At 41.8% G+C, this 22,392-nt stretch overlaps 3 protein-coding genes across 13 annotated transcripts in view; 1 reads left to right on the forward strand and 2 right to left on the reverse strand.

The window, feature by feature from the left end:
* The window catches only part of WDR27 (WD repeat domain 27), a 215,322-nt gene extending 212,206 nt beyond the window's left edge, over positions 1-3,116 (reverse strand). For 3 of the 9 annotated variants that reach the window (XM_049114672.1, XM_049114682.1, XM_049114678.1), the window contains exon 1: positions 2,976-3,110. The gene's annotated coding sequence lies outside the window, so the exon portion shown is untranslated. Of the gene's footprint in view, positions 1-2,975 lie in introns of all 9 variants that reach the window. The other 6 variants (XM_049114656.1, XM_049114681.1, XM_049114675.1 and 3 more) reach the window with 3 other exon arrangements.
* Positions 2,212-22,392, forward strand: part of DSE (dermatan sulfate epimerase) — an 81,069-nt gene continuing 60,888 nt past the window's right edge. The window contains exon 1 of one of the 3 annotated variants that reach the window (XM_035710346.2): positions 2,212-2,353. The gene's annotated coding sequence lies outside the window, so the exon portion shown is untranslated. Of the gene's footprint in view, positions 2,354-2,970; positions 3,111-3,470; positions 3,656-22,392 lie in introns of those variants that run through there. The other 2 variants (XM_025422794.3, XM_025422795.3) reach the window with 2 other exon arrangements.
* Positions 2,259-7,422, reverse strand: LOC125752382 (translation initiation factor IF-2-like). The gene is made up of 3 exons (XM_049093327.1): positions 7,332-7,422; positions 3,443-4,152; positions 2,259-2,291 (listed from the first exon to the last, which is right to left on the reverse strand). Exons 1-3 carry the CDS (start codon positions 7,420-7,422, stop codon positions 2,259-2,261), a joined length of 834 nt encoding a protein of 277 aa, XP_048949284.1.

The following is a 22,392-nucleotide window of genomic DNA, read 5'->3' on the forward strand; positions in this document are numbered from 1 at the left end:
AATAACCCTTCAACTGAAAGCGTCCAATGAACTTTGTGTGAGAGCTAATTGCAAACTTAGGTGAAGAATTTGCAAGAAAATAAACTAGCTCTCTAAAGCTTAACTCCTCTGGTCTACAAAAGTTACATCTCAGCAAGGAGAGTTTGCAAATAAGAACTTTCATCTCAAATCAGCACAGAGAGAGGTGAACACTAAAAGACCAGAGGTGGACAAGTAAGTAGAGTTCCAATTTTCAAAAAAGCAGCAGCTAGACTCCGGAAAGCAAGACAAGGGACTTTTTACAGATCCTGAGCAAAATTAATAAACCTATTCTTACAGTAGTATCTGGGTACTTAGAAAAGGAAGAAATCCAGACGTTAACAAGAATTCTCTAAGTAGTCATTTCCTTTTTTTGACCATGTTGCTACACCAGTAGAACAAGGACATCTCATAGACACATTTGTTGTTTAAGCTGTATCTGGGAGGAAGAAGTGGCGTTTTCCTAATCCTTGGCCTGGGTATGGGTGGGTAATTTTTTCTAATATCCACAAAGATGCCAAGCACACATGCACTGTAGCTGCTGTTCTGGTACAAGAAAAGAAAATATGACTAAGTAACACGTGGGTCCTCCATTGATGAGAATATTCATCAATGGCGTGTTAATTCAGTGTCAGTTGGCAGTGGAAAGTGCCTGAGAATGAGGACTTGAATGATGACATGGCATACAGACCAAATTTGCAGAAGACATAAAATTGGGAGGTAGAATTACTCAATTAATTACATCAGTGTTATTCAACATGTCAAAGAGCTAAAAGAAGAAGCCTGACTTAGCACAATCAAACTTCATAGAATCACACGTTAAGGAATGAACACTAACTAGAATGAGTAGGCTGGGGAAGGTGTGTTGGAGAGCAACTGTAAAAAACCTTGACTACTTCAGAGTTTTAGGAGAATATAATCCGGAGTCATCAGGGTAATACTGCTGCCATAATAACTCATAGGATTTACTTGAGGAAATACACTAATTAGAACAAAGCCATTAAATATCTTTTTAATCTTTTTACCCTGTGTTCTTTGGATGAAACCTTGAATTTATTATTGGGGTCAGATTTTGAAAGGGACAGTGGCAAAGGAAACTGCCTTCCGAGAAGTTTTCAGAAAGGAATGAAGAGAAGCTTGATGGAGTTGGTAGGTACCCAGCCAAACTGAAGTACTCTTCTGTGGAATCAAGGTGCCAGATGCTTCCAGAGGTCAAAGTTGCTGATATTTGAGGCCTGTTGCACGGGGGGCCTTTGCAAGAGGTAGATGTTATCCAAAAGCAGATTCTAGATCAATTGAAGGCAAAACTGGGGATAAGGGGAGCAAATGACAATGGGTACTGTCACCTTTGAAGAGCTCTAAATCCTGGTTGCATATTATGATCACCTGGGAAGAGAGTTTTAAATGCTGAAGCTTGAGACTCTAGCCCTAGAGATTCTGATTTATCAGTCTGGTGTGGGGCCCTCATTAAAAAGTATTTTATCAAAGCCCTGCTGCTGACTTACTGTTCTAGGTTGGAAAGTCACTGGGCTAGATGACTACTTGTTGAGAAACTAAATAAATCAAACCAGATGCTTTTTCTAAGGTGTCTTCCAAATTCAAGAAGATCAAAGGAAATGAAGACTTCTGGATTGCCTTCTACAGCTAAGCACTTTCACAATTTACCCTCTCTAATAATTGAATTAATACATATAAATCCCTTAGCACAGTGTCTGGCCTGTAGTAACTCAAATATTAGCTATTTGTATTGTATAACCATGTATAACCATTCAATGGAGGTACTGTATCTCTACATTACAGATGATGGAACTAAGATCTGTAGTTGGTTTATCCTTATCAAAATAAGGATTCAAACCAGATTAAATCAGTTCTCAATTAGAGAGCCCATTCTCTCCTGCTCCACAGGTCACCTTTAAAACTTCTGGAAGTTTGGGGCACCTGAGTGACTCAGTAGTCATGATCCTGGGGTCCTGGGATCAAGTCCCACATCAGGCTCCTGTCAGGGAACCTGCTTCTCTCTCTGCCTCTCTCTCCGTGTCTCTCATGAATAAATAAATAGCATCTTAGAAAAAAAAAAAAATAACTTCTGGAAGTTTATGCAAATCAGTGGTTTACCTGAGTGAACATTTAAAAAATTTAATAAAACCACTTCCTCTTGAGCTGTTTGTAAGGAATCTCTCTTCAGAGGCATTTTTTTTTTTTTTTTTTTTAAGAGAAGCCTAAAAGACCAAGAGTTTTTCCTAATGTGGCCTAATGTGGAAGGTCTTGAGAACCTGTGAGGACAGGGGAAACGGGTTGGAGGTGGCCCTTTAGAATTCCAGCAAAGCACTTTGAGGTAAACGAAGAAAAATACTGCTCTCTGGTAAAACATCTCCAGTTCTAAGGAATTGGATTAAACATCTGTCACTTTTGTACTTCTAGCTCTGGTAGGTTCGATTACACCCTAACACCGAGGTTGGAGGATGTGATGGCCTGGTCCTAGAGGACATCTCCCTGGAGTCAGGCTGGACCAAGCTGCCTGCAGGGGGGCTACTTTAAGACATGGGCCGGGGCAGCCGGGTGGCTCAGCGGTTTGGCGCCGCCTACAGCCCAGGGCGTGACCCTGGAGACCCGGGTTCGAGGCCCACTTGGAGCTCCCTGCATGGAGCTTGCATCTCCCTCTGCCTGTGTCTCTGCCTCTCTCTCTCTTTCTCTGTGTCTCTCGTGAATAAATAAATAGAAATCTTTTTTAAAAAATAAGAAATGGGAGGAAACTTCTCCAAAGGGGTTGTGACTACTAAGGTTGCAAATCCTCCACCTGAAAACCTCTGAGGATCCGAGGTCCGTCTCCTCTCCCTCCTCCTGCCTCACCCTCCACCCCCCCGCCCCCCGCCCGCAAGGGGCCTAGGAGACACGGTGGAGGAAATTTCCTCTCGAAGGCCGCGTCCATCAAATGCTCGGTCCGGGACCCCCTTTACCTTGGATGGTTAAAATCCGTGGAGTTGGCTTTTGGGTTTAGCGATCCCGTCAGCGCAGTGGAAGGGAGGGCAGCTTCCAAGGCGGTGATGTCCTCCCTTCTCCCTCAGAGTAGAACACGCGGGAGCAGAGGAGGGGTGAGTACGGCGGGGAGGGCGAGGGCCGCGCGGCTTTCCTCCCCCGGGGCCTCCCGACCTCCGTCGCTTCACAGTCGACCCCGAAGCCTGTGGGGTCGCTCGGAAGCTGAAGCAACTTGGGGCGCGAGAGGCCTGGCGAGGCAGGGGTGCGAGGGGCGGGGGGCGCGCCCCAGCGGAGGGGGGAGGTCGCGGTCCCGCCGCGGGGGGGTCCCCGCTTCCCCCTCCTCCTCCCCCCCCCCCGGTGACGTTGCGGTTTCCGCCGCGGCCCGCCCCTCCGCCCCTCCGCCCCCTCCGCCCCCTCCGCCCCTCCGCGCCCTCCGCCCCACACTCACCCGCCCGCCCGGCTCGCAGCAGCGCCGCCCGAGGCTGCAGCGGCGCATCCCGAGGCGCGGCGGGCGCCCTGAGGCCTCGGCTCCGAGGGCGCCGCGGGCTGAGGCGGGGGCAGGGGAGGCCCGGGCGCCCTGGACCGAGGCGGCCGCGACCGAGGGGGCCCCGGAGCCCGCGCCCAGGCCGGGGAGGCGAGGACCAAGCCGCGGCGGGGAGCGGTAAGCCGGGGGGCGCGCGGCGCAGCTCTCTTCCGGGGTCGCGGGCGGGTCGCGGGGCGCCGGCGGGAGGCGCAGAGCCACGTCCCGGGGCGCGCGGGGCGCGGGGCGTGCGGGGCCTCCTCCCGCCCCGGGAGCTGGGGCTCCCGCTGCCCGCGCACCCGCCGAGCCCCCCCCGCCCCGCCGCGCCCCGCCGCCCCGGGGGCCGCCCGCACCGAAGCTGGGGCGAAGCTCCGGGCCGGCCCTCCCGGTGGCGCTGGGCGCTGGACTCCCGGGCTGGGAAGCCCCGTCCGCGGCGCGCGCCGGGGCCCGACGTGTCGAGCTGCGGTGGCGACCCGGGCCCCGTCGCTCCTCTGAGGCAGCGGCAGCCCCCGTGAGGCCGGCTGCCGTCGAAGGCTGACCGCGGCCCCGCGGCCCGGGGCGGGAGGGGAGCCTCGCCTGCCGGCGGTTCCTTGGCTCAGGAAAGGACACTGAGGTTCTAGGCTTCTTCGTGTCAACTTCTTTAAAAAAAAAAAAATTATTTGTTTATTTGTTTATTTATTTATTTTTGTCTTTTCGTTAGTCCTGGTTTTCGTTACTGATACACTAAATTTGAGAGTGGACGTCCTCGTTGCAAAACAGTTCCACACACACACACACACACACTTTCTTCACAGAATTGAATCTTTCAGGAATTCGCTTTTCTTCAGCTCTGAAACGATTTCTCCATGAATGACAACTTCCGAAATGATGTGTGTGTGTGTGTGAGAGAGAGAGAGAGAGAGAGAGAGAGCGCCACGTTTGGTGGGCTGTTCAGACGCTACTGCCACAACGGGGAGGGGAAGGGGGTCACAAAAATGTCATGATTACGGGGGTCTTTGTCTATCATGTGTTTTTTTTTTTTTAAGGTCACCATACAGGCACAAGTCGTGTTATGAAGTGTGTAAATTAGATGTATTTTAGTAAAAAACAGAGAAAAGACGGGGTTTCATGCCTCCGTCCTCTAGGGACCCCCCCCCCTCAGCAAAAAAGTGCAATACCGGGATGCTGGTATTCGGGGAGACAGACAAGGGTGTATAAGAAACTGCCCTGGTGCTCCTGGAGTTGCTTTGAAGAAGCCCCTGAGACTTTGGGCCTGGGAAGTGTCATTTCCCATTGATTGGTATATCATGTCCGTAGGACTTTCATCAATTCTTCGTTAATAAAGACACTTTCCTGCAAAGTGCATTTTTACATTCAGGTTAATAAGTATTGATAGTGGGCAGCCCCGGTGGCTCAGTGGTTTAGTGCCTGCCTTCAGCCCAGGGCATGATCCTGGAGACCCGGTACCGAGTCCCCCCCCATCGGGCTCCCTACATGGAGCCTGCTTCTCCCTCTGCCTGGTGTCTCTGCCTCTCTGTGTCTCTCATGAATAAATAATCGTTTTTAAAAAAAATAAGTATTGATAGTACAGTCACCAAGTAAAAGGGAGTTCTCAAAAAGAAAGCATTTGGACAAAAAGGAAAATTTGCAGCAGCACACACAGTATAGGCCTTTGCCACCATGGGGGTTATTAGGATCTTGCTGCTTCTGCTGGGTAAAAGCTGTTGAGGTTAGGGGCTAGTGTGGAAGACACCGGTAGCGAGTCAACCAGTTTGGTCACATCAGGTCAGGACTATTGTAGTGACTAACATTTGTGTGAGCATCAACTTTAGTATTTATAAAATTAGTCCACAGATAAGCTAATACGGGTGTTCAGTGAGATTTGTGGTCTGGCTGGTCCAGTGATCTTGCAGTGCTGCCTTGAGAGGACCTGGTGGTCATCCATAAGGTTCTTAACTTCACAGGTGTTGCCCTACCTTCCTCAGGGCTTCTTTTTAAAGATTAATCTCTGAAAACGTGTTTTATAAACACAGGTGAAAATGCATTCTGCAAGTACATAGTACTTATGTGTATCTTCATATGCTTTATGGTAGATTATTTTGGTATTTATTTCTACTGCCGTGGATCACACTGTGTGAAAGAAACTATGTTATTCCCATTCAGTATTATGATTGCAGCAAATGATTGGAGAGGAAAAAAGGACAAAATATTTAAATTTAGGTTTCAATATGTCAGTAATCTAAGTTTTCAAATGGGTAAAGAAGTGGTAAAAAGACTAGCATTTTGTCATTCCAGTGGATATGAAGTATTATTTAACTATTAGCATGTTTGAGTCTAAAATGTAGTAAGTATTCTTACTGTTTTTTTTTTCAGCACTCCCCCTGCCCAAGAAAAAAAGAGAAATAGTGTTATTTTCCTGGGATGTGTTTGTGACAGGACTTGGAGCAGGGGAAGAGCCTGTGGTAGAACTTCATCATCATAGTGAATATTAGTATTTCATTTACTGAGAGGGCTGGACCTCACTATTCTGAAGGAGTGGGTAAGGGTACTCAGTGAGGTTCGATGGGCAACAGCCTTCTGAAATAATCTGTCCAAGCAGAGGACAGGACAATTGTTACTGGATGCCTGAGGGTTTCCTCATCTTGGAATTATACTATCTTCCTCTATTTGGGGGTCACCCAATTACCAACAGATGTTTGGATGACACAATAAAATTCTCTAAACCTAGAATCAGTGCCCAACTTGGGAATTAGGCAAGTGTATAAGACCAGACTACCAAAAAGAAAAATTGTTTTCCCATGCAATTCATTTGGTGAGTTAGTGGCACAATAGGAACTAGAGATGAAAATCCCAGACTCCTGAGGCACTGATCCATGCGTCCATTTGGTGACGGTGATAATTAGAAATGGATGAATTTCAAAAAGTCTTGCCAACTCTAAGGCCCAATTTTAATAAGAAATCCCCTTTAAAAAATTAAATTCTGCATTAAGTGTATACTGTTTTTAATTGAAATAATTGTTTTTTTTTTAATTTTGTTTACTCATGAGAGACACACAGAGAGAGGCAGAGACATAGGCAGAGGGAGAAGCAGGCTCCCCATGGGAAGCCCAATGCAGGACTTGATCCCAGGACCCTGGGATCACGACCTGAGCCAAAGGCAGATGTTCAACTGCTGAACCACCCAGGTGCCCCTTGAAATAATTTTTCTTTAAAGAAAATCTTTCTGTTAAGGAATAAACTTAGTCCTACGCTCTGACCCATCTACGCTTAGTGTTTCACAACTTCTATGCACATATGGAAGAGTGATTAGGTTAGTTGTTGGTGGAAAAGTGTTACAGAAAAGATTTAAACTAGTGGAAAGTATTATGGATGGGGTAAATAGGGGCCATTACGATTAATAAACCTTGCTTACAAATTCATGTGTTTAGACAATTAAAGGTAAGGGGAAAGTCCCTGATAGATCATATGGCTACATGAATACTTGCATTTTGAAATTGCCTAGTACTTTTAAATTTTTTCCAAATCTAATATTTGTATATCTTAGCATATTTCAGTGGAAGTGGAGAATGCTATAGAGCAGGTATCTTATCCTCATTTTAGGGGTGCAGAAATGGAAATACCATGAAGGTATTGACTTGTCTGTCATTTTACAAATAATTAGCAGCCTGCCTTAAATCAAGATGAACCCACACTGCACATTTATTTCTACTTTTCTCCTTCACAACTCCAAGTTCATGTTATTGAAGACTCTTACATTTCATTTTCCTACAGATGTAGTTTATGATGCCTTTTACTACTCACTGCTGTCCAGGGGCTGTCAGCTCTGTCAAATACTTACGTGCTTCCCAGACTTCTGTAAACTGGCCGTATAGAAGAACCCCTTCCTGCAGTTCCCTCTGCTTCCACTCTGGGCCTTGTAAGGATTCCATTGTGGGGGGCCTCTTCTAATTTCATGAATTCCTGCAGAGCCCTAGGCTCATCACTCAGTTCTTCATTAGCTGCCTTCAGGTCTTTGGGTGCTTCACCAATTGTGTGGCTTGCTTCTGCCTATCCAGGCAAGCTCCAGCCTGTTGAGGGTGTGGAATCCAGATCCTCTTTTAGATGCCCAGAAGAGTATAAACCTGCAGGAGGCAGAGTGAGTGTTCTCAGAGCCTGTTGGAGATCACAAAGAAGGAAAAGGAATGATTTTAATTTGGCAAGAGAAGAAAAGACAGTTGAGGCCATCTGTTTATTTCTCGAATAGAGTAGTTTGTTCAGTCCTTAATTCAGAATAACACTGTGAATTTTAATGTGTGTTAAGATTACCACTGGATTTCCTTCTAGTTATTTCAACTCCCTTGGGATATTCCATAAGCATGAACTTGGTAAGTGTTGTCATCAAATGTTAGTAAACAATTCCTGAAAGAACAGAATTTGCCTCTTTGTAGAGGCTATAAACATACTGATAATAAGCATAGTTTGTTTTGACATTTTATATTTGGTAATGGTTATAGCCATTGGATTAGTATGGTCCTGGTTTTAAAAATAGGACAGAAGACATATATGCAGGTAACTCTCAATTACATGTATATGGCATATCCATTGTAGGTTGTGTCCATTTGCTTTGTCCTAGGAAGGGTCAGAGAGAGTTTGTAACCGAATGTGTATGTCTGCATGCCTAAAGATTTTTTCTATTACTTAAGGAATTAATATTGCCTCTCCTCCCCAGTTAATGTGAAAAAAAATAGGTAATCATAGCAAAATTCCCTGTGTGCGTTTAAATTAGTATACTTTGCTCTTCTAGTAGAAATTGAATAGGTCCACAATCAGTTAAAGAGCTGTCAGTGAAATTTTTCCATTTGAAATACTCATTGCATACACAGATGCCTTAGAGTTGTAAATTTGTATTTGTTGATTAAATCAAGGCTTCTGCATTTTTCTCGCGTGTAACAAACTTAGCTACTAAGCAATGGGCACTTAATGCATGCAGATGTTACACCACAACAAAGTTGAATCAGCATTTCATAACTCCTAAAAGGAATTTGTAAAGGAAATGGGCTAGCAAACTTGTGAGTCTATAATATTTTTATTGATGAAGTACACAGGTCATATACTGGCTTTACTGTTGGAGTCTAATGGCTATTGCAAGAAAAATGGGGATATTTGTTAGCAATTCATGAAATAGGAAGTAACAATGTTAGATTGGTTTTATAAATTTTAGTGTATAAGGTAGTAATCTGCAGATTATGTTGTGATTCCAGCAGGGATTACTCATTTGCAGACGTAATAGACTACAGATTGACACTTCCCAATAGAATACTCCCTTAGATTGAAGTACCGAAAGGGTTATTGCATTGCTGAAGTTAGTTTGCATCCAGAAAGTTGCGTCAGTGACAAGAATCTCAAGAATCGCATGATAAAAATCACTAAGTAGTTTAAAAGTGTTCTATGCCAAGGTACTCTCAACACCCTGACACACTGGGTAAAGCGGTAGTGAAGGTGGCCTGGCTGCAGGACAGTAACTGGTTACCTTTTTTACAACTCTGACTGTAACTCTTTCTTCCTGAAGCAGCACTGCTTTTGTTATTTGAGTCTACTGAGGATAGACTATTGTAAGTCATGGATTTCTAGAATTCCATAAATTCTGGTGAAGAACTCTTCTTGGGGCCTTTGCTGTTTAATGATATCATCCTAGGAGGTACATATGGGGCCAGACCCACCAACCCTGTGGATAATCAGGCTTGGGCCAGCTGCATTTTGGAATCACCTGCAGTGTTTACACTTCTCCCTTGGGGGGAATGGGCCTGGCAGGAAGGAAAAAGTAGCCTGAAAGGGAATGTTGAACAGCTGTTTTCCATCTTCCCTGAAGAAAAAGAAGAGGAAATCGACTTACAGCGAGCATCAAGAGGGATTTATGCTAAATACAGGGAAGTTTTTCTGAATGTTTTAACCTTTAGAATGGCTTTCTGAAGGAGTCCTTGGAGTTCTTCTGTGTTTAGAAAGGTTTAAGTGAGGCTGTCCTGGAGGGATGTCTTGTCAGGTTCTAATTTTATGACATTGGCTCATCAGGATATGAAAATCTTAGGAATTAAAAAGGATTTAATTATATGAACATAGAAGAAATGGTCAGTTTTAGTGTTTGAAACTCAAGTTGCCTTTATGGTTTCTTCTTAGCATTTTTGTTATTAGAGCAAAGTATTTGCTCACTGGTAAATATTGATCATGTGTAAGAGTCCTTTAAACTTTAATTCAGGTGTGCATTATAATATCTGAAAATTCCTTTTCTCTATACTTACTCTGTTTTCTCTCCCCGAACAGGTCGCTTTTCTCTACATTTCTTTTTTTTATTCTAGAAAATCTTAAAAAAAGGTTTTGGCACCAGACTATAGTATTCCATTTGGGCTTTTCAGTAATACCTTTTATGTTTTTTCTGCTCCATTTTTTATAGTATAACTAGACTGGCAGTAGTGGCCACAGGAACATATGGGGCATTCATCAGTTATGTGGTCAAAATACAGAGGTTGCCTATGTCAGAAGGAGTCTGGAAACTTCTCTCATTTACCAAACTTCTTATAGCAGTATTTATGATTAAAAATTAATAATGGTATTTATAAAACCAGAATGTGAACTTTGTTTCACTTTTGTTTGGGAAGATAGACTCTCCAAGAGAATTGATTCTGTGGTTTTAGGACAATGGTTCTGATTTTTGGTTTTTGGTTTTGGTGTTTTGTTTTGTTTTTTCAGTATTAACATTAAACTACTTGAGGTGTAATTATCTTAAAAGCAAGTTCATTTTGATATAACAAAGTGTTGGGAAAAGCACTCCCAGCCAATGTCAGTGGGCAAGAAGTAGAGCCCAGAAAAGTCAATGTCTTAGGCAATTGGAATAAGTATCTCAACTTAGTTTTACAGTCCATGGTTTTAAAGCAGCTTTGAAATGTTTTCACAATTACCTCTCAGAGGAAGCTGATTCTTGGAGGCACTGAAAAACCTGCAGAGTTATCTTAGGTAAGATAATTTTTGCTGACTCCTTTGATGATCAGCTTAATTTCTTCTTAACCTCCTTTATCTTTAAGTCTTCACAAGTTAGAGCCTATCGATCGGTTCTATTGATAACCCAGTAGAAATAGAAAGCAAAATAAGAATCAATCTGTTGGGGTAGCTAGCCGGCTCAGTTGGAAGAGCAAGTGGCTCTTAATCTTGGGGTATTGAGATTGAGCCCCAAATTGGGTATAGAGATTACTTAGATAAATGAACATTTAAAAATGTTAAGCTCCACTGTTTCTCCTAAGGAAACCAGCATTGTTCAGATTGGATTCATCACACATTAACCATATGTTATCTTAAGGTTCTAAAGTCCTCACCATTAAAATTTTGAGACTTAACTGTGACTTGCATAGAATTATTCCATGTTAAATTCAAATTAATAAATAGTATTTTGAAAATATGCCCTAGGAACTTGGGAACTTTACAAATTCAATTTCACTTCTACTTATTGGATTTCGTCTTACAAGTTTTAGGTTAAGTTGGACCACATTCAGTATCTCTTTCTTGGGGAAGAAGCACGTGTAGTATTTATCTACTCAGTTGCCATAAAATGATAAATTCTGTGTCTAAAGAAGTTGAATTGAGCTAGCAGTGTTAGGGCGGTTACATAATAGATCCTTCTTTGTGTGCTTACACCTTTTTTTCTTGGTGAAGCCACTGAAGTTTGGTTCAGTGATTGCAAGTTTTAGAAAAGATAAATCTGTATTCCTTGGGAATGAATGCTTTGATATTTAACTTTTTCCAATGTACTTTTGAACCTGGAGAGTTAGATGAAAGAACATTATACTTGAGCGATAAAAATACTGAAAGGATTTAGTCATTCAGCAAGTATTTGCCAGGTACTTCTGTGTTTGAAGAGACGTCTGTGTGGAGGCGAAGAAGGGAAGCATACAAAATAAATATGACATGGTTTCCAACCTTGGGGAGCTATAAAATCTGGTTGGTGAAGGATAACCAAGTATGAAACTTTATGAGAACAACTAAATGCTGACCAGAGCTGAATGCATGCAGTAGAAAATTGCAGGAAAGAGGAGATCCATAGGATTACCCAGGCAGATAATACCCCCAGCTAGGAGAGGACTTTGGGTCTCAGAGGACTTTATGCCAGAAAGGGGAAGGGAAAAAACACATCACAAGCAGGGCAGCTGAGCCAAGGCACAGGAAGCAGCGAAATAGAGTGGCTGCCAGATTGAGGAGAACTTGGGCAAATCGTGGGAATTCACTTCTCTCCTGTATCATTCTCTTTTCTTTCTTCCTTCACTCTGCATCAGTTCTTTCCGGGCTCTCCACAAGTATTTCCTGAAGGTGTCTGATTGCTTGTAATCAGCGTGCATATCGGTATAGGAAAGAGAAGACCCCTGCCTTACAGCAGCTTCTACCCCAGTGGGTCAGATTCACCTCAGATCCCTTTGGGATCCAGAGAGGACTGAAACAGTTAACTATGAGAAAGGAAGTATACCTTCACTAGTACTAAATGTGTACTTTAGTAAACACATAATGAAGCTAGCAACATTCTTCTTTTTTTTTTTTTTTTTTTAAGATTTTGAGAGAGGCAGAGACATAGGCAGATGGAAAAGCAGGCTCCCAATAGAGAACCTAATGTAGGACTCCATCCAAGGACCCCAGGATCATGACCTGAGCCAAAGGCAGACGCTCAACCACTGAGCCACTCAGGCGCCCAGCTATCAACATTCTTACCCCATTTTTAGGCCCAATTCAGGCACCACTGCCTCAGTACTTCTTTCTTTCTCCACCCCAGCCAGATGTGTCAACTTCTGTAAATCTCAGAAGTAGTTTGTCATTCTCATGCAGATATCCTTCTTTTTATTTTAATGGTTTGGGTAAATGTTTCATTTCTCTTGCCATCTTATAGGATGGTGTAAGCGCCTTCTTGGCTGGCGTTATTCCTGAATTCTCAAGGAATACTGAACATTGCATGTACGAGGCCACAGGGGGAGACCACTTAAGCATGGAGTTGGCAGGGAAGGCTTAATAGAATGTTGTATTTGAGAAAGATAAGAGGTTGGGTGTGGAGCAGGACAGAGGAGGAGCCCCATGGGAGAGAGTAACAATGGGAATAAAGGAGAAAAATAAGAGTTGTGCTCAAGCAAGGAGGAGTAGCTAAGTGTGAAGGGAGAATTTGTGTAGGGAGAAAATGAGTGATAAAATGAAGGTAGGAGGTGTTAGACTGCAGAAGCTCTTGGATGAGAGAGTTGTTCATTTTATTGTGAGAATAGTGGCTCTTGAGTAGGAAAATGATATCATAATGGTGATTCTTTAATTTGTGAGGAATTTTGTGGTTTATAAAGATAGTTGTTTCATGGGTACTATGGTCAGACTATATGGGTTTCTCTCTTGGTTCCTTCACTGTCTGTGTGACCTTGGGTAACTTAATCTACCTATGCCTCAGTTTCCTCATCTGTAAATAGGGAATGATATTAATATCTACATTATGGGCCTGTGGTGAGGATTAAATGAGTTAACCCATGTGAAGTACTTAACACAGTTCCTGGCACTTGGTAAGCACTACATATATTTATTGTTATAAACAATATTGCTATAAGCAATAAGAATTATAATCTATTTTTTAAAAGATTTTATTTATTTATTTGAAAAAGTGGGACAGATATAGCAACAGAGAACAAGAATGGGGAGGAGAGGGAGAACAGAGAGCCCCATGAGGGGCTCTATCCCAGGACTCTGGGATCATGACCTAAACCAAAGGCAGATACTTAACCAACTGAGCCACCCACGTGCTCGCAATTTCTACTTTAGAAATAAGAAAATTATAGAGCTAGGACTCTGTATTAGTTTCCTAGAGCTGCTGTAACAAAGTGCCTCTAACTGGGTGCTTAAACAACAGAAATTTATTGTCTCACGATTCTAGAGGCTAGAAGTCCAGAACTAAGGTGTTGATGGGGTTGGTTCCTTCTAAGGCTAGGAAGGGAATCTATTCCATGCCTCCGCCAGCTTCTGGTGGTCTCTTTCAATCTTTGGCATTCCTAGGCTTGACAGTACTTCAACCCAATCTCTACATTCACATGATACATTCTCTGTGTGTCTGTCTCCAAATTTCTTCTTTTTACAAATATACCAGTCATATTGGATGAGGGGCCTATCCTACTCCAATATGACCTTTTCTTAATTAATTATATCTGCAACAACCCTGTTTCCAAATACGGTCACGTTCTGAGGTATTGGGGATTTAGACTTCTACATGATGACTTTTATAAGACACAGTTCAACCCATGACAGACTCCAAATCAAGTCTTTTGAGTCTATCACATTATGACTATTGTGTGCCAGAAGAATTATAGAAAAGGGGAGGAATCTGCAGGTGTGTATGAGAAACCGTTAATGAGCTTCCCTTGGCTCTTCTTTCTCCTTTTTGCCTGGACCTGCACCATTCTCTGAAGGGCCACAGTGATGCTCATGTCACAGAGAGCCTTGGGATATCAGTATGTCCCTGTCTCCTGAAGGGATCTTTTACATTTCTTTCTTCTTTCCAACATGGCAGTCTCTGGGACTTCTTTCCATTTGAGGATTGGAGTCAAAGGTATTAAGATAAGTTTAGGGACATTATACTTGCACTTGGTAATTTCAGCCTTTATAACTTTGGATGATATATTACTGTCCCAAAGTATAAGTGATAAAGAAAGAATTGAATACTTTTGGAAAGAGGCAAAAATCCAGAGTATCAATGGTAAGGATTTTACTAAAGAGTTGATTGGACTCTCTGCATCTCTATGAATAAATAAATAAAATCTTTAAAAAAAAAAGAGTAGATTGGAGAAGAGTAAGCAGGTATATATGCAGAGGTAAGATAGAAAAGATATATGCAGAGGTAAGATGGAAAAGTTGATGCCTCTCAGGTTTATAGTTGTGATTGAGGAGGAATGGGCAAATGTGATTGAGGTTTATAAGCCACTAAGGAAGTTAGAAATATCCTCAAACAATAGAAATTGCCTGTGATGGTTAAAAAGAGTACATGCGCAAGTGGTGATTTCAGGTAGTGAAGGTATTAGGAGTTATCACTGAGAGAACTAAGGGGTGGTTCCAGGAATCAAAGAGGCTCACCCCACTTTGCTTGCAGGTTGGGAAGAATGAGGTGTGGCCTTCCAGAAAGAGCACAGCAGAGGAGAGGATGTCATTGAAAGAGCCAAAATTTCTTTATAAGATCTTTAATTTGGATTGGAAGATAACCTAAGTGACACTTGGTCTTCCACCCCTGCCCCATTTTCAGGAATTGCTTCCACATTCATTTAGGATAATACATGAGAAGAAAGTTTAGAAAATAAGATGTGTACAAAAGGAGTTTTCTTCAGCATCCAGCTCCACAAAGATAATGCCATCAGGTCGGACCCAAAGAAATAGCTGGGTGGAATCTTGTTGTGAGCAGAGGTTGGGTAAAATGGGGAGGGTCAAGATGAGAAGTGTATGCCTAGATAGGGAGATGTAGAGAACAGAACTAACGTTCCCAGAGTAGGATGCTAAAGACAGTATGAAATAGAGATGGTTGATTGACCAAGACATCCAGTTAAGCATACATGGCCTTGGACATACAACACAACTATTAACTATCTGGCCATGTTCCAGGCTCTGACTTGGGGTATTTCTGTCAGGAGACTTGTTTTTGGCCTGCAGAACTGTGGCCAGCAGTTATTTGTGTGTTCTGCACAGTGATCATAGTCTCCAGCAGTCTAGTAAAGCTTTCCTTTTCCTTAGATTGTTTCCTGGCTAATAACACTTTATAGAGCCATAAAAACTCACCATAATAAGATATTTAGCACAAAATAATAAGATTGGCATAAGTGTATGAGAAAAAATTCATTAGAAAGCATCCTATTCTTTTGAATTTTCTAGCTAAAAGAATTGTTATTAATACAGGAAGATTTTTTAATTTACAAATAGCACTAATAAAGCCCTTATACCAAGCCATCAAATAATAATCATCATCTTTGGGAATACAGTTAAAAATGAAGACATGAAGGGAATCACCCTAAATTTCAAAACAGAACAACTTTAATAAAAGTCTTGCTAGCCCCAGACAACCAACCATCCAGCAGAAAGAGAGGCCTGGCTGGTCTGGGCAGGAGTGGATGGCAGAAGTAGCAAAATGTCCAATCCAGTGAAAAATGGGCTGAAAGTTTTGAGGTGGCATTTAGAAAAAAACCCGGAGAAAAACCCGGGATGAAAACCATCTATGGACTGTTGGAAAACTAAATGGTATACTCAGGACATAGAGTGTGATCTGAGGTAGGCCAGCACATTAACAAGGGCATGGCAAGAATTGAGGACACAGCAAGCCACCTGCAGCCTGGGGCAGATATAGTGAGAGCTTTGTACCCGAGGGAGGTTTGGGAGGGCAGTGGGCATGGTGGCAGCTGTCAGTAAACTGTAATAATCGCCCTGAGTAACCTTGTAAGGGTCAGATGGTGCAGTGTATTTTACCTCCAAATGGTTTGTCCTAGTAGGCAAAGAGTTTTATTGCTGCTTTTTATGTAGTTACATTTATATAGTTATATAATTATATGTATAGTTCTTTCTGAGTTGTTAAAGGTTTACATCTTGACACATTAGTTCATCTATTCAGTAAATAATCTCTGCATGTTTTTTAAGTGCTGGGCACTCTTGTAGGTGTTAGCGATAGAGCAGAAAGCAAAGTGCCCTCATGGAGCTTTCATTCTAGAGGGGGCAGCCAGGCAGACAAAAAGAAATAAGTAAATTATATGGTAGATTAGAAAGTTCTAAGTGTTATGAAGAAAACTAAAATCTGGAAAGAAGTTAGGGAATGATGGTGATTGATTTAAATGACATGGTCACAGCCAGACTTGCTGAGGAAGTGATATTTGAACAAAGGCTTAATGGAGGTGTGGGAGCAAGCCACGTCAATGTCTGGGGGGAAGCATGCTAGGCAGAAGAAACAAGCCTTCAGGTGCTGAGGAGGGAGCACACCCCGTGAGCGCAAGGAGAGCAAGGAGGCCACATGGCAAGAGTGGGGAAAGAGACAGAGCTGTAGGTCACGAAAGCATAGAGGCAACTGGGGCAGGCCACGTCATGCCTTGAGAGTGATTTTGAAGCACTTTGGTTCTTACTCTGAGTGACAGGAAGCTATTGGAGAGTGTTAGAGCAGTGACATAATCTGAATTGTAATTGAACAAGGGCGGCTCTGGCTCCTGCATTGAGAATGGCCATTGGGAGGTAAGGGTGAAGGCAGGCAGACTAGTTTGGAAGCTTTTGCAGTAATTCAGGCAAGACATGGCATGGCTTGGCCATTATGGCCATGGTGAAAGTGTCTGGATTTGTGGTATATTTTGAGGATGGAGTTAACAGAATTGCCTGATGATTTAGATTTGGAGACAGAGCGGGTATGGGAAGCAAGGGGAGTTTGGGTCTGAATTGCTGGTAGGATTGGTTGCCAGTAACTGAGATGGGCAAGTCCTGAGAAGACAGTGCCTGTGTGTCTTTGGGTTAATTACACGTATGTATCATTGTTTTACAAACCAAGTCTGTGGTATTCTGAGTTTTGATTATGATTCATAAGAGGACATTTGGAAAGTACTCAGGGATTTCGGTGCCAAAGAACTATGATCTGTGAGACAAAAATGAGAATTTTTAAAAAAAGGTGCACATAAAAATGTTTGAGAATGTGAAGGCAGCAAAAAAATTCAGTTTTATCATTGGTGAGTATTTGAAGATTGGAAAAGTGGAAAATACTTGTATAAGTAAGGAATGAGAAAGAGCTTCATGTATAGTGAAAAAAGCATCACTCTCCAATATCTACTCAGTATACATACTCATGAGTATATATACTCATCCAGTAAGTGAAATTTTTATTTTTATTGAATAAGCTGGAATTATAAGTTTAATGCCAGCAAATTACTTTCCCATGAAATTCTTTTAAGCCTTTTGCCTAACATCTGTGTCTTTCATTTTTTGGATAATACCTAAAGCTTTTAGGCAGTCCATAAGTCCACTACTGTATATCCTGCTGTGCCCTTTGCTTCAAAAGAAATATCCTTGGACAGAATCATTTTTCTGGGGACAAATCATAGAAAAATAACAAAAGTTGAGTAGAGAAAAAGATCTGGTGAATAGTATCACAATATTTTCTAATGGGGCAAATTGTATATCAAGACTCCTACTTCTAACAGGAATTTAGATGATTGGACTAAAAAGAAAATACCCAAGACCACCAACAGACCCAGTGATCCACTAGAAACACTCACAAAAAGGTGTTTTAATCATGAATATGGTTTGAAAGAGCCAAGGATACAGATTAAAATCACCAAAGGGAGGGGATCCCTGGATGGCTTAGTGGTTTAGCGCCTGCCTTCAACCCAGGACTTGATCCTGGAGTCACAGGATTGAGTCCCACGTTAGGCACCCTGTATCATGGAGCCTGCTTCTCCCTCAGCCTGTGTCTCTGCCTCTCTTTCTCTCTGTGTCTCTCATGAATAAGTAAATAAAATCTTTTTTAAAAATCACCAAAGGGAAAAAATACATGGGGGCAGACTTCAGGAGAAACCAGGTAAGGCTTCACCTCTCTTAGTGGAGTGGCACTCCTGGCAACAATATGTGACAACATGTGCAAAGTGTTGCCAGCCAGGGAAACTCACCCCAGCCTTAGTGTCCAGGGCTTTTCCAGGGGTCCAGTCATATAGGCACTCTGTGACTTCAGCTATTCAGAGTATAGCCCCTCAGAGCAAAAATAGGGAGTTTGTCATGAATCACATTGTTAGTATAAACTATCCGGTCATGTTGCTACTACATGGCCCAAGGCCTCAGGCATACAAAAAAAAACTTGTATGAGGCAGATTATTACAAGCTCTCAGAGCTCATCTGAGCCAATCCTGAAAAGACAGACCTTTCTTAGAAATCTTGTAGATTTGAGCAGTAGGCCTACTGGGTTAATCTTTTCCTGCATAGCATGGTTAGTTAGCATGGTAGGGCCTGGAGGATGGTATTAGTGTCTCTGAGGGTCATTATTAGAGGCTAAAACTATAAAACCTGATCCTGAAGGAGAATGATAGAAGGACATACCCAAAATATATACAGTTTTAGCTAAATTCATAAATGAATGAAACTGAGTAGATTACTTATAGGAGGTTAAGTGTGTTTTGTGGTACTTAGCCTGAGAATCTATAATTGATGTCATGACTTGTTCCATGGGCGTTTGCAGCCGGTAGGCCAGGGGAGCAGAGGAATTGACCTGCAGGAACACATGGTGCTAAGGGAAAGGAAGAAAGTTGGCCCTGAGGTTGACATTGAGGCATTGGTTCATTCAACACTAGAGGCTGAGAAGTCCCATGATCTGCTGTCTGCAGGCTGGAGCCCTGGAAAGCTAGAAGTATAACCCCAATCCAAAGGCAGGAGAAGACTGTTGGTCCAGCTCAGGCAGGCAGGCAGAGTGCGCCCAGAGTGCATGCCCATGAATGAGTGGGAATTCTCCCTCTGCCTTTTTGTTCTGTTCAGGCCCTCAGTGAACTGAATGAGGCTCACTCTCATCAAAGGGAACAGTCTATACTTTTACTTGGTCTATGTATTGAAATGCTAACCTCTTGTGGAAACCCCCTCAACAGACACACAAGAAATAATGCTTAACCAGGTATCTGGGTACCTGTAGCCCATCACAATGACACGAAATTAACCACCAAAACTGGTTAAGAAAGAAAGTCACATATCTAAAAATCAAAGGGGGGTGGAGGAGAGTTGGTTGTAGAATTAAAAATAGTTTTATCCACAAATTCAAGGAATTACATTACCAACTGAAGGCTAATGTGTATTGCCATTTTGGGGATGTAGAGAATGTATTTCAATCAAACATCAGATTTTTTAAAGTTATATTTAGGTTCAGAAGTGATTTTTGTCATCTTTTAAGTGTCATCAAGACTGGTGTTTCTATGTTTAGGATATTTTCCTGACTGTAAACACATGTGTGTCATTATGGTATAGAAAGTTCTATCTCTCTCTATAAATATTGGTTGATGAAGAAATAGTATTAGATTTGCAGATTTCTTAGATGTATTGAATTACTTAGAACATGTAGCCTGAAGTTATAAATGTGCCATTGAGCAGGAAGAAGGAGAAACTTCTTGGCTTCACATACTTTTTATTTGTCAAAATATTTGATATTTTTAGGTTCCTGATGACTCTGCAAGGTTCTGAACACACAATGCATTGTACCTATCTTAAAAATAACAATCTGTGTGTCACAGTTTTTGTGAGCGCTTCCTCCTGGTGTCATGGCACGCTTCCTCTCCATTGGACTGACCTTGGTGGTCTCATTGAGAAGATGGTGATGATTGCTAGCTCTTACTGAACACCTTCCAAATTCTAAATTCCAGACACTTTTTTAATGTTTTAAGTGTATCAGCTAATTGAAGATCACAGAAACCCTTTGAGGAAGGTATTATTTTATCCAGTCTATGCAGGAGAAAACAGGGACATGCCTAGGGATGTGGTGGCACTGAGATTCAAACCTTGAAAGTCTGGTGGCTCTGGCTTTTGCCCACAGCCACTAATCATGTTCTGAGGTGAGCTGTGATGACTAGCATTTTGGGGGAACTCTCACCAGAAAGTGGTAAATGCTTTATAGGTATTTATTTAATCTCCCAACCGTTCTATGAGACAAATACTATTTTCATCTTCATTTGTAATAAGGAACTAGGTTTAGTTGGACTAGCTGGCTCGTCCAGAATCACAGAGCAATGAACAAAAGCCACTCTGATCCCCTTGTCAATCCTTTGAGCCACCTCACCGGTCTGCCCTGGTCAATCTGTGGCAGGAAGAAAAATTGTACTTTAGTTTTCATGTCTATTTATGGTTTTGTTTGTTATTTGAAATTGTATGAGGTTATATTTAGCCACTAACTTCATTATCTTTATCTTCTTTCCTATGCTTTATATTTTTACCCAGTAATGCCAGAAAAGAGTGTTTTCATGGTTAAAGCAATTGCTGAGAAAGCCATAGCTGGTTTTATAGAAACTTCCAGAGAATCTTTGGTTACTTACCGTTTAGAAAAATTGGAGGAAAAAAAGATTGTTAATTTTATTTTGGGGCCAGCTATAGTAGTTAAATATGTTAAACTAAGGGAAAATTCCTACTCATATTTATTGTCAAAGTAATACAAGTTTTGCAGTTTAAAGTAAACCAACTCAGAGGCATCTGGGTGGCTTAGTTGGTTGAGTGACTGACTTTTGATTTTGGCTCAGGTCATGATCTCAGGGTCATGGGATTGCCCAATGTGGGGCTCTGAGTTGGCAGGGAGTTTCCTTAAGATTCTCTCCCTCTGCCCCTCCTGTTCCTACCCCTGTTTGCACCTCCATGCATGTGCACACACTCTTTCTCTCAAACAAATAAATCTTTAAAAGAAAGAACTGAGAAACATCATTTTCCTAGATTTTTAATGCTATAATCATTATTCTTGTTTACTTTTTATCCCCATGGCTAGCACAGTTCCAGGATTTAATAGCTGTTCAATACATAGCTGAAATAATTAATATTTACAAGAAATTCTTACCCCTAACGTGGATGGGAAATTGATCTTCCAGTTCTGGAAGACAGTGCATTGGAAAACTTAATGTGTATAAATTACTACTTGACTTAATTATATTCAACATTTTCTGAAAATAGTATCAGAGTAAAAAAAATTTTTTTAAGATTTTATTTACTTGAGAGAGAGAGAGAGAGAGAACAGAGAGAGAGGGAGACTCAGAGTTCTGGCTGAGCAGAGAGCCTGACATGGGCTTGGGGCTGGATCCCAGGGCCCTGAGATCATGACCTTGAGCCAAAGGCACTTAACTGATTGAGCCACCCACCCCAGAATCAAAACTTTTGAAAATACTTTAGCAATTTGTATTCTAACACCAGCATTAATAAAACCCATCAAAATTATAATAAAGAGGTAACAATTAGAAGGTGTCCAGTTGTTGGACTGCTAGATAAACTAGAATTTACTTACAGTTTAGAAAGTATAACTATTTCATTTTCCTCTTTTAGACTTTTTGTAAGCAAAATTAGCAGCTTTATTAGTCTCCTCAGTGACTTTGTAGATCCTCCGCCACACCTCTACCCTGCTTTCTCTTTGCCTCCTGAAAATACAGATTTTACTTCCTTTCTATTTTCTATAAGACAGCCACCTTCTCAAAAGCTGGATCTTATTAATTTTTTAATGTAATACCTTAATTAGTTTATTTTCTAAAGTAAGCTCTGTGTCCAATGTGGACACAGGCTTGCAACTTGAAATCACGACCCTGAGGCTTAAAATCACGACCCTGAGATCAAGAGTTGCATGCTCTACCGACTGAGCCAGCCAGGCACCAAAAAAGCTGCATCTTAGTGGTTTTTAGTTTTGTAATAATGTGCACCAGGCATAATTCTACCACTAAATTATGCCTTCAGTTTGATAGCCAGTAAATTACTTATTCAAGTAGTCCTCTGGTGAATGGGAGATAGAGCCTTCATTTTAAACATAATTTAGGTTAACAATTCTTCTCATAGAAGGAAGTTACATAGTTATCATTGTTGGTCTAGAAAAGGATCCAGCCTCAGATTACATTGGGAGAAAATGTGTTATCTTCACAAAAAAACTTTTCCAGAAACAATATAGAAATGGTTTTAGACTGCACAGAGCTGCACTTAACTTTCAAACCTAACTTAAAATTTCTCCAGTGCTGAGTGTGAAGGTGGTGAGTACCATTATTATACACGGTGTGGTTTTGCTGTGTGGGTTCAGGGTTGTAATTACTCCCTCAGTAGTGTGTGTAAATTCTTGGGGGTTCCATATGCTATAATTTCATATTGTGGATTTTTGTTTGGAAATGACTTTTTGGGGAGATATATTTCATTTCACCCTAAATAAGGAAAACAAT

This window comes from Canis lupus, chromosome 1 (assembly GCF_003254725.2).
Source record: "Canis lupus dingo isolate Sandy chromosome 1, ASM325472v2, whole genome shotgun sequence".
Lineage (NCBI taxonomy): Eukaryota > Metazoa > Chordata > Mammalia > Carnivora > Canidae > Canis > Canis lupus.

What these genes read in the sequence shown, in the direction of transcription:
- LOC125752382 (XM_049093327.1), bottom strand. Translation starts at nt 7,422, where the DNA reads ATGGAATCCTTACAAGGCCCAGAGTGGAAGCAGAGGGAACTGCAGGAA. An exon ending in TACAGAAGTCTGGGAAGCAC is followed by an intron (nt 4,153 to 7,331) that starts GTAAGTATTTGA and finishes TTTTTTTTAAAG; the next exon opens with AAGTTGACACGAAGAAGCCT. An exon ending in GCTGCGAGCCGGGCGGGCGG is followed by an intron (nt 2,292 to 3,442) that starts GTGAGTGTGGGG and finishes CTGTCCTCACAG; the next exon opens with GTTCTCAAGACCTTCCACAT.